General features: G+C 41.2%; 1 protein-coding gene across 1 annotated transcript in view; it reads left to right on the top strand.

The window, feature by feature from the left end:
- The first annotated feature begins 2,263 nt into the window (after window positions 1-2,263).
- LOC126388115 (pecanex-like protein 1) overlaps window positions 2,264-12,031 on the top strand; it is a 29,022-nt gene continuing 19,254 nt past the window's right edge. The window contains exons 1-6 of the mRNA XM_050041010.1: window positions 2,264-4,160; window positions 6,150-6,358; window positions 6,462-6,567; window positions 6,727-6,766; window positions 6,920-7,015; window positions 7,288-9,033. Of these exons, the coding sequence (XP_049896967.1) occupies window positions 4,008-4,160; window positions 6,150-6,358; window positions 6,462-6,567; window positions 6,727-6,766; window positions 6,920-7,015; window positions 7,288-9,033 (2,350 nt within the window). The 5' untranslated portion in view covers window positions 2,264-4,007. The remainder of the gene's footprint in view (window positions 4,161-6,149; window positions 6,359-6,461; window positions 6,568-6,726; window positions 6,767-6,919; window positions 7,016-7,287; window positions 9,034-12,031) is intronic.

Genomic DNA, 12,031 nt, shown 5'->3' with positions numbered 1-12,031 from the left:
GCGGTTCAGCAGGTAAATGAGGGCATCCTCAACTCCAATCCGGGGCTGGTAGGCGGACTGGAGGGGATCCAGGTGCGGCCTGACCATAGGCCTGAGCTGCTCCAGGACGAGTCTCTCCAGAGTCTTCATGATATGTGATGTCAGCGTCACCGGTTGGTAGTCCGAGAGACCGCTGGGCTGCGGCGTCTTTGGCACTGGAACGAGGCAGGACGTCTTCCATATCACAGGGACCCTCTGGAGGCACAGGCTCATGTTGAAGACACAATGAAGCACTCCACAGAGCTGTTCGGCGCAGGCTCTGAGAACCCGTGGGCTGACACCATCAGGGCCTGCAGCCTTACCAGCAGGGAGATTCTCTTCAGCTGTCAGCATCCACATGCATTTTCTGCAGGGAATTCTTGTTCTAGTTTATTTAATAGTTTCACATACTCTGAAGTTATTAAAGCAGCATTTTCTATAAAACATCTATGAACCAGATATGAATCTTGTCACAGGCAGGTCAGGGTCACATAATTCATAAAAACAGTCCTAGTTGTGCTGGACACCTTACATCTACACTGGCATGGATTTTCAAAATAAAAGGCCCCAGATGGTAAAAAGGGATTAGCAAGGGACACTGAACAAGGTTGGGTTTTCAAAATAAAAGCCCATAGATTGTAATATAATCAGATTTAAAGCTTTTTTTAATTGAAAACAATCTTCTAATCTTAAATACACTCCACTTTAAAATGCTACTACTCTACTGTTATTTACAGACCTCATTCAAGCTTTAAACAGGAAAAAAAAAATTCTACTTCTCTTGTACATTTTTCGATTGACTACTACTTCTGCATACTTTCAGCTACCAAAACCATTCAAATGTAAAAACATTGTGCTCTTAAAAGACATTGCTATTTGTATTTAACTTTTTTAAACTTTTTATGCAAAGCATGTCTTATTTCAGCCTTTTCGTTAATTTGAACCTTTGGCAGTATTACAGTTAAGCTTTCACCTTTTCTAGCAATGTATGACAGCTCTAGCTTCTTAAAGTAATGCAAGTCAGCTTCCATTTTAACAGTTTTACATTGTAGCCTCCAGATTTTTCAGCATTTTAGCCAATGCATTCAAGTTTTCATATCTTATCTTAGTTTAGCTTTCATATCATATGACATTGAAATGTGCAAATTGTTGCATATTTCTGCATTTTCAGAAATGCATTTGGATTTATTTATTTTTTCATTGCTCAGTAACAGTTATTACAAAACTCAGCAGCACGTGTGCTGATGAGGACCAGAGAGAGAGCACACATTACGCCAGTTTTAAGGTCTCTGCATTGGCTTCCTGTGTGCTTCAGAACTGATTTTAAGATCATTTTATTGGTTTATGAAGCTCTTCATGGTCTTAGTCCTACCTGTTTATCAGATTTGCTTTTATCGTATGAACCCTCCAGAACCAACAGGTCTTCTGGTAGTGGCCTTTAAATCAAATCCAAAGTTAGAACAAAAACCCACAGTAAGGCATCATTTCATAACTATGGTCCACATCTGTGGAACAGCCTGCTTGAAGACCTGAGGGCTGCAGAGAGTGTTGATGCTTTTAAAAGCAAACTAAAGACCTATTGAACTTTATGTTTTTTATTTTGTATTTATTATTATTGTCTATTTATCTGTTTTCTAGCTGGCATATCCTTCTATTTTCTCACTGTTTTTATTTCTTTTAATTTATTTATCTACTTATTTATTGACTTTAAAATTGTTTTTATACTGCCTCTGGTGTTTCCCCACTTGTGACAGCGTTTCCTCAGTTTCTCAGCTAGTCTTTGCTTTGTGTGTGAGTTTGTGTGTGTTTGTGTGTGTTTAAGGGTGGGGGCAGGGGTGGAAGGTATTGTTTTATTGTTTTTATTGTGTGAAGCACTTTGAGTTGCATTCTGTCTGTATGAAAAGGGCTATATTTAAATAAAGTTTGATTGATTGATTAAATGATATTTCAACTGTAAGCATCCTGTCAGCATAATTTCTGCAGGAAATTCTTTTTCTAGTTTATTTGTTTATTTATTTAATTTTATTTTATTTAATAGTGTCACAAACTCCGAAGTTATTTAAGCAGTATTTTCTTTAAAAGCATATATGAATCAGATATGAACCATGTTACAGAATAATTGGGATATTTTGATCCATTTTAAATAAAAGATGAAAAAACAAGCCCTCCCCATGACGTCATTGCACACGGCCAATCAGCGCCATGGGAATCTCTCTCTCCCTCGCTTGATCGCTCTTTGTGCGTGCGTGCATGCGTATGTCCGTGCGTGTGTGTCAACTAGTTGTTAGCTAGCGCTAGCTACCCAGTTAGCTAGCTTGTTGAAACATTTTAACATAGGCACCGTTTATGCCAACAAACAGCTGCCGTTCACCATGAGAGAGGGCCTCCGCTCCCGCTACATGTCTGGCAGCCTTTAACGCCAAAGAGGATGAAGGGACTGTGACAAAACAATGATAAGTTAGCCAACGCCAACAAAAAGTAAGCTACAGTTTTTGGACAGGCGCTTGCCTTGCTCGCTAGCATCCTGAGAAGGAAAGCTCTGAGATTTTGCAAGGACTGGATGCGGAAGGAGGATATGAGGCAAACTGGACAACTAATGCTAATTGTAAGCTCTACTCCAAATGTGGAAAACATTTCACTGTGAGCACCATTATCAGATCTATCAAGCTAACATTAGCCAGTGACGAGCAACTAACACTCACCTAGCTACCAACGGTTAAGCTAACTTGTTGTTGTAGGCTGGCGTTACATTTACCCAGCTAACGATAGGGACATTACCCAGCTTGAAATGCTGATATATGCGGCCTAGCATTAGCCGGTAACTAGCGTCAAACAGTCTAATGATGTTTAACGTTTGTCAGCCTGTTTGCTGCTGCTGTCGATTATGTTTTTATATTCGCCGAGGTGATTGAAGGCGTTGGTGGTTGAACAGGTCGAATTTTGTGGATCATAAATGCACAGAGATATTCGTTAGCTAGGCTAAATGGTCTGCTAGCTTGCTAATGTCAATCGGAAAACTTAATCTAGCTGGCACAGCATTGGCTTGAACATGAGAATAGGTGGTTTTAAGCTCTGTCATTCTGTCTGTAGTCTGGTAGATATATCAACCATCTTATGTAGCTTCCCTGTGACTTTGGCTTGGTTAGGAGATAAACTTTACTCAATTCAATCACTGTCACGTTTGTGTCAGTTAAAGTCATTCTCACCTGAGCTGTTAGTGATCAGTTAAGAAGTCTACAACTCTACTGTGATAGCTGGTCAAATAATTATACTGGGAGCTAAAGTAATAGATATTAATGATAATGTTTGACTCAACATAAGTATAACCCCATTTACATTGTGATCTGTTGCTAAATTAATTCATAATCAGCTAGAAATCAAGAGGAAACTACAGTTTCATAAGCATCATGTGGAATATAAGGAAGTACTTGAATTAAAACAAACTCAAAAGACACTTTAAGGTGCTTATCTCCACATAGATATGTGCATGTGGACAGCTGACAGATTTCTACCACAACATTCAGACTTACTGTGTGATTTACAGTGTAATTTCATGAATGGGTTGTTGCTTAGCATTCCTGTTTTCCCACTGAGTGCGATGTATTAAAATGTAGCTACATATGAGATACAAACCAGTTTTGATCTTTCTTACAGATGAATGTTTTTTCATACATTCAGTGGGTTACCAATGTGCCAAAAAGTCACTCTCCTGATTACCCAGCAAGGATTAGGCTAGAGTGTGGCAACGTCAGTGCAGGGAGAGAGCACGTACTGGCACAAGAATATGCAAGGACTTTTGACCTCAACTGAAGTGTACATATCCAAGACACAGAACTATTGTCCTTGATGAAACAGTCTTGGTTAACCTGCCATCCCCAATGGAAGTGCCATCGTAGACACAAGTTACTGTGGCTCGAACTGCTGCACAGTTTTTTGAGCTACAGCCTCGAAGGAAGCATTTCAGCTTCTGGTTGAACTCGAAGGTGGAGATGGGTTCCCAAGCTCTTCAGATACTGCGGCAGGGTGTGTGGGCTTCGCTCACAGGAGGCTGGTATGTGGACCCACATCAAAGCACGTTCTCCAACTGCTTCCACCTCTACCTTTGGATATTTCTTCTGGCCTTCCCCTTTTTGCTGTACATGGTAAGCACGTTTTCACAGCAGGTTAATTGCAAGTTAACCACATAAATGAAGGAACCACTAAATTCAGGCACACATCCCTAAAAAAACAATTTTTGCACAGTACATAGTTGACACGTAGCATTACCTAATATTTAGTTCTCTTAACTATACAAACTGTACGAGGGAATACACAAACATTCAGAATCAAACACCTGCTCCAATACTGCAGCATTTAAAAAAGAAGTGGCATTTAATGGAAAACTAAACAGTCTTGATGTTGTTTTTGTTGCCATCATTCCTATGAGTTGGGTCAACATTCAGCCATCAGCTTCATGATAAGATCTTGATGACAGCAGAACATAGGAATCCAATAGAGCAAGCAGCACAAGACAGGTTCAGAACACATCCCCAGTTAACCCAGTCAGTAGAAGTGAAAATGAAATGGAGTGCATCAAAATGTACTTTTTAATGGTGTGCATGCAGAACAGCAGTAATTGAGGAAGATCATAGTAGTTGCACTAGGAAAGTCTGCAAGATCTTATGTACATTCACAGCTGACAGTGTGGTTAATAACTTTATCATTTGCCTCCTAGTAAAGTGTTAGTGCTTCAACCAATGTGGTAAAACTGTGAAGTTATTTAAAATCAGCTGAATATATGTGATTTCCCTATGCAATCCACTGTGTTGCATAGTTGCTGTGTGGTGGTAGATAGAAATAGCCAATCTTCATTAATAAGACCCTTGTTAAAATGTGTGTGTGTGTGTATATATGTGTATGTACATATATATATATATATATATATATATATATATATATAAAATAACCTTTTAAAGTAATACTTCAACCCCCAAATGACCATTTCTATATAAATTACTGCCAGTGTGTCAAGTTGTTTTCATGATGAAAGCTTTGTTTTTCTCCCATGCCTCCATGGTGAACGTAAAATCCAAAAACTTATAAAAATCTTGACGAATTGAAGTCATAGGGGGTCCATGTTTAACAGCAGCAAAATTATATCAAAACACCCGTTTACAAACTCTCACACAACGCATGCAATATAATCCAAGTCTCATTTATCCAGTTATATGCTCAGTCCTTCCCAAACCCATGCATTTGAACATTAGGGCTGCCACGATTAGTCGACTAATCGATGACTAATCGACTATTAAAATAATCGGTGACTATTTTAGTAGTCGACTAATCGGTTTGAGTAATTTTTCATAGAAAAGTACTATAAAAGTACCCCAAAATACTCTTACTGCAGCTTCTTACATTCAAATATTGGCAGCTTTACACACTCTCCTGTGACGGTGAACTAAAACCCTTTGGCGTGAGTACGAAACAAGACATTAGATGACTTAATTTTGGGGTTAGGGCGAGACAGACCGACATTTTTCAACATTTTAACACATTTTTCGATGAAATGATTAGTCGACTAATCGAAGAAATAATGGACAGATTAGTCGACAATGAAAAAAATCGTTAGTGGCAGCCCTATTGAACATACTGTTCTGTGAAATGTATGTATACTCTCTTCAGAGCCAGACTTCATTGTCAAAAAGCAATTTTACCTCACAGAACAAGGGAGCAGCTTGTCTACTGCTGCCGCGATCAGTTACTTTGTTTTATTGTGTGACCTTGGTGTTTTAAAGGGTTAGTTTGGATTCACAAAGTCACACAATAACACAAACTACCAATTGAGACAGTGGTAGACCTGCAGCTCTCATTCTCAGCAGAGTAAAACCACTGTTTTTGTCAGTGGAATTTGAAGAGGGCATAGCTAAGTTTCACTTTTAGTTCATTTTAAATAGTAAGGTTTGAAAGGAAGTTTGCTTTCATTATACTTTGTACATAACACTGTGTTTAGTTTGATGTCTTTTCTGGGATTTTCTGGGTTTGCCAGCCATTGTGAAATAATTCCTGACACTCACTCCTTGAAGTGGACTGCAGTGTTTTATTTATGCATTTAGCCTCAGTTGCTGTCTTTGTCTTTTTCCACTCCCTCTCAGGCTCTTCCTCCTAGCTTGGTGGTTGCAGGCGTGTACTCTGCTGTAGTGGCAGTCTTCTTCACAGCCATTAAGGTGGTGAACTACCGGCTCCATGCTATGTTCGACCTTGGGGAGATTGTAGAGAAGAAGCAGGCCTCACTCACAGCCGAAGCCCCAAAGACAGAGGAGGGAGATGAAGGTTCAGGTGCCCATGATGGGAATCAGCACAGGTAAGAGGATGCTCTCTGACAGATTTTGGAGCGCAGTTATGAACTCATAATGCTGCGACATGCTGAATCCTTTTCATTTTCTGTATGTGTCACTTCTTCACAGGGATAGTCATGTTGGTGTAGAGATGACAGTGTTTCGGAAGGTCAACTCAACACCCCCGGTGCGCTGTAGCTCCCAGCACTCTCTGTTTGGATTGAACCAGGTGTCGGTGAGGATTACCATATTTTGTAGTAGCATGCAGTCTTTGTTCTTCTCCCTCTATTGTTGTCATGGCCTTGTTAATATATATATTTATAATTTAACGGTTTTAATGCACTGACTGATTTTTTTTTTTTGGTCTGTTTTTTAAATTGTCCTCATTATGAAGGAGTTCTTGCCCCAGCTGGAGGATTCAGGAGGCACTAAGGGTAAGTACTTTACATCGTTGTTTTCATACTGCAACCCTGTATTGACAGGTTTTTACTGTCCTTACAAAATTAGATTAAAGCTCCAGTTTATTGATAGTTTAGCCTGTGTTAGAAATACACTGTGTTTGAGTGAATTCTTTTCTTTTACCTCAGATATCAAAGAGCTAATGCGAGAACAAGGAAGCAATAATGTGATTGTTACATCAGCTCACCGAGACATCCTACGCCAGAGGTCCCAGGACACCATCAGTAAGTTTGCTTCTAGTCAGAGACCAAAAAACCAGCATCATAAACACTGAGCACTGTTTAATCCTACCTGTATGGAAACAAGTCACACTCAGGAGAAAAGACTACAATACTGTAGAACTTTCAATTGAAAGCAGGTTCTTAATAATGTAGGATGAATGGTTGTGCATCCATTCCATACCAACAGCTGTGAGTCTGTGTTAAAGCCTTCCAAAGTGCATTTGAATCGAGCTTTGGTGCATTTTAATCTGATTTTTGTCTGTCTCTCTGTACAGGAGCTCCCAGTGTGGTCCAGTCCTGCATTGCTGCTGCTCTGGGAGGAGATTTCCCAGGTCTCATGGGAGTATCTGGAATGTCAGCTGGATTTGGAGAACCTGGAGACTGCTTGTCTATCCCCCCTTCACCCTCTAGTCAAGAAGATGGAGGCGAGAAAGAACAGTTGCAGGAAGTGGAGGAGTTACCAGAACAACTGTCTCAACAGAGTCCCGAGGACAATGGGTTGGGGGCTTATTCTCCCCTCGGCCCCTCTGCTGAGTCTGAGAGCCTTGGGGATACTCCCCTTAGCCCCCTTATAAAGAGCAGCTTAAGTGAGGAGCTGAGTGAAAATCTCCTGGGTTTGGGCCTTGACCCTGTGGCGTTTGCACCTGGGACTGAGCACCCAGGCAGCCGCAGTGGGGTAGCACTAGCTGCTGGATCCACGGACAGCTGTTTCAGTGCAGGTGGAGCCACCACAGACCGTGAGACGCTAAGCACAGTTAGCAGTTACCGCAGTGAAAAAACAGATTCCACTCAGCTGGAAAGTCCTTCATTCAGCCAGCCACGGCCTGCAGATGGACAGGCGCCTGCCTCAGCACCAGCGTTAGGCTCTAACATCCCCGAGCCCTCAGAGGATCCAGCAGGACAGGGAGGCAGTGATACTGACAACCTGTCAGACAGTGTGCTACTGCGCTCCCCTTCCAAAGAATTCTCCCTCAGCCAGGGGCTAGACAGGACACTTGTTGAAGGAGAGGATTTGTCCCCTGTACCCTGTGATATTGCACAGCCCCGTCCTCTCCAGAACTCTTCCCCTTCGAGTAGTGGCCACTCAGAGGTTTGTGATTTAGACAGAAATGTCCAAGTTCCTCCTCTACCCCCACCTCGGCAGGCCAATTCAGTGCCCTCAGGGCTGGCCCTGGGTCTCGTTTGCTCTGAGCCTGCTTTGCCCATATCCTCTACCCCCTTTTTACTGTCTGACCAGCCTGCTCTACAAACCCAGCAGGTTGTGCGCCCTAAAGACTTAAAGCTGCTGCGGGCCAGCGGCAGTAGTGTGGGGCACAGGCCTGGCCGAAGGAAAGCACCACGACGGCGAGCTGGAGCGGGAAGCAGTAGTTTTGACTGTGGCTCTTACAGGCGTCACCACAATCATAGACAACACAGAGATTACATCCCAGTGCGCAACCGACTGGGCGCCAAGGCTTACAGTGAAAGTTTGTTTGAGGACTCCAGCGACGAGGACGACGGCAGTGACATGAGCGCTGGGTCCAGTCTGGGCTCTCAGCGCCGGTACAGCTCGGATGACGACGACGACGATGACGACTCAAGTTCCTCTACCTCCTGCTACTCCCCGGACCTCGCTAACACTGGCATTACATCCCCGCTCCCCCCTGCTGCTCAACTGCCCACTCCAAGGGAAGGGGATTTACCTGAAACTGCTGGCCCCTCTCATTCTCGCGCTGCTCAGCGCTCTTCTAGCACTGCGAGTGCTAAGACTCACGCAAGAGTGCTAAGTATGGACGGGGCAGGTGGAAGCCAGAGCAACACAGCGGCTTTGCCTTCTACTCTGCTTACAATGCCCTCCACCTCCACCCCTGCACCTCGCACTCTCACCATCTCTAAGTCTGATCTTGAAGCTCGCACCATCCATACTGACGGCTTCCCTGGAACTCATCATCATCGACTAGATTCTCTCGGGGGCTCTTGGACTGGCAACCAGATGGGCTGGAGGGCAGAGGAGCTGGTTGAAGAGGGAGCAGTGGGAGGAGGTGAGTTGGAAAAAAAATTTATAGTCAGTGTCTGTATTAACTTCTGAGTTTTCAGTGCATGTGATGGCAGAATCCTGCAATGTTTCCAGTATGCTCAGATAGTTAAGAAAAGTATCGAGGCTTAGGAGTCCCAAATATGAAGCCAAGATGTGAGGCATCCAGAGATAAGAGTCTGGCTGATATTGTTGACTGTAAATCATTTATTTTACATAATAGAATATTCCCTATTATTTTACTTTACCTACAAACAAGTTTGTCTGCACATATTAATAGCTGAAAAGGGTTGACCATAAACACTTAAGCTTTAAGTTGGTAACGATTAATATCTAGTGAAAATTGTGATAAAACTGTTTCAAAATTCAAATTAAACACAAATTCAGTAGTGACAACTAAAGAAAGGTCATATTTACAGAAGCATAAACATTGCTGACACAAAATCACACTGAATGGAATTCGCTGCATGACACAGACCTTGACTCTAAACAAATTAACAAGAGTGTGATTTAGCGTCAGTCTCCTTTCAAAGTTAGTCTGAGTCACAAACATGAAAGTAAACATTTCGCTGACTGACCTTAAATCAGTGCTGAATAACTTCCATGAATATGACTCATATTGGTAGTTCACCAAACCGATTAGATGGAGCTGCCTGCCTACTAAAATATTATTTGTATTTTTGTAATGTTTTGGCAACAGAGACAAACATTTCCTGTTACATCACAACATGCAAGCTTTCTGAGCCTTTTTGTCTGGAATGGTAGAGAACAGTGAATTTAACACACAATGCCAGAAAGAGCGCTTTTAATTACTAAACAGCCTTGTAGTTGTGGCCAAAAGCTGCATTAATGCCTCACTGTATAAACAAAAAAAAGCTGAAATGGTGACAGCCTTGAGAGGTTTGCTGTCTTTGGCAGAATTAGGGTGTTGCGTTGCTGAAGAGCGGTGCTGGGCAGTAAGCTTTGCTGTGCTGAATCAGACCATGTTTGGATTTAATGTGAGAAAAAAGAAATCACAATTCTTTTGTCTACTGTCTTGGCCTCACCACTGAACTGAAGGCAGGAGAAATAAAACTAACTAAGGCTGTGCCGCCAACACAATACAGGTAACTTTTTGTCCTGACCTTCCCCTTTAACCTCACCACCATGCTAGACTCTACCAGGAGCTTGCATTGCTCGGGGCGACGCTGCCTGTGATTTCACTGGAACACAAGTCTTTGTAGTGATCCAAGCAAAGCACCATGTAGGAAGTCATTTCTATGAACTATGACTTCTCCTGAGTGGTGCTTGTCCAATTATGTCTAATTAAGTCAGAATATGCTTCAAGAGTTGGCACAAGTGCCACTGCTCAAATAAGCAATAACCCTAATTTAAGCACCTATTGGCTTGTTTACAAGACAGACATTGTTTGTTGTGTAACAAATTGACTTTGCCCTCTAAGCCTCTGTTTGTTGTTGCTACTCTTGTAATGATGAATTGTGACATTCAAAGGTTTATTTTAATCGCTTTTCTGACAATTAGGAAAAGATAACAGATAAGTGCAAGTAAAAAAGATCAACTGGAAAAAATGCATACTGTAAAAAATGGATGTGTTATTGGTGCTTTGATGCAATTTAAAAAAAGTTTAAAATGAATTCTTGAATCATTTTGTAAAATATTTCATGAGTGATAGTTGGTTGTCAATTGTTGTTTGATATTAGTAAATAAAAAGAAATATTTATGTCATGTTAAGAGTAATAACACACCTCATAGAGGCTATTGTGCACAGATACAAATACAGGTGTGCCTTCAGATTTTGGCTTGCCCCTTGGTATGCCTTGGGCACAAAAAGTTTGAAACCACTGCTTTACAGTATTAGGCCTCAGATGACAGAGACATTAGGCGTTGTCGGACCGCAATATGTTCCTAGAACTACAAAAACAGTTCCTCCACTCCCGAAACGCCTTTTGGCCCAAATTAAGTCAATGGGACTCCTCCAGGATACAATGTAGATAATGAAAGTTACAGGAAACTTAATTTAGGATTTCTTTCATATCTATATGTAAGAATACATAAAACACATGCTATTGCATACAGCTATGCGTTGGCTTCATGATCACATTCATAAACTAAGTACAGCACGTCCACTTTTTTTGCCACAATATTTTTATTTATTTTTCAACATTATAAGATACAGCCTCTTTTCATTCATACAATGTTTGCAAACATAAAGGCCTGCTGCATTATCTAAAAAAACAACAACAACAAAAAAAACATACTTAACACACACACAAAAAACAGTCATGCTCCTGTTCAAGCCAGTAAAAATCTCCAAGTGGCATGTCTCAAAATAGTACTCATAAAATGGAGTATATTCATTGTGACATATTTTAAATCCAGATGTCTAGAAAAAAAAATATTTGCAAAACAGAATGATTTGAAAAGAAATTATAAACTTGAAAACTGCATTGTCCATGGAACGTACTCACTCACGTCATCTGATAAATCTAAATCATTTATGTAATCTATGAAGGGTCCCCATATAAATTCAAACACATGCTGTTTGGCCTTAATATCTAAGTTATTCTCTCTAATGGGAGACTTGATAACATCTGTCTTGTCCACTGAGTAATACTTGGTCTATAAATCCCTTTCCATAATAATGCAATACATTTTTTTGCATTGAGCAAGCTGAGATCTATAAATGCTCGTTCATATTTACTGTAATTATGTTTCTTTGGATATAAGCACAAGAGGAAAAGTTTAGGATCCAGTAAAATTTGTTTTGAAATTACCTTCTCTATCACAACTCTCACCTCTTCCCAGAACATGTTACGTCCACTTTTAATTACCCATTTGAGCACAGACAGGGCAGAAACTGAAAATACGTTTGCTAATTCATCTTCATCTGTTTGTTTTGACAAAACATCAACCTGATATTTGCAGACAGGTGGCGAGGTAGAGTTAGCTATGCGGCAGAATCCACACACTGTTCACTCAACTTCCACAGCTTTGCATCCTGTAGC

Source organism: Epinephelus moara, chromosome 3, assembly GCF_006386435.1.
Source record: "Epinephelus moara isolate mb chromosome 3, YSFRI_EMoa_1.0, whole genome shotgun sequence".
Classification (NCBI taxonomy): Eukaryota; Metazoa; Chordata; class Actinopteri; order Perciformes; family Serranidae; genus Epinephelus; species Epinephelus moara.
This window is presented reverse-complemented; position numbering and strand designations above follow the sequence as displayed.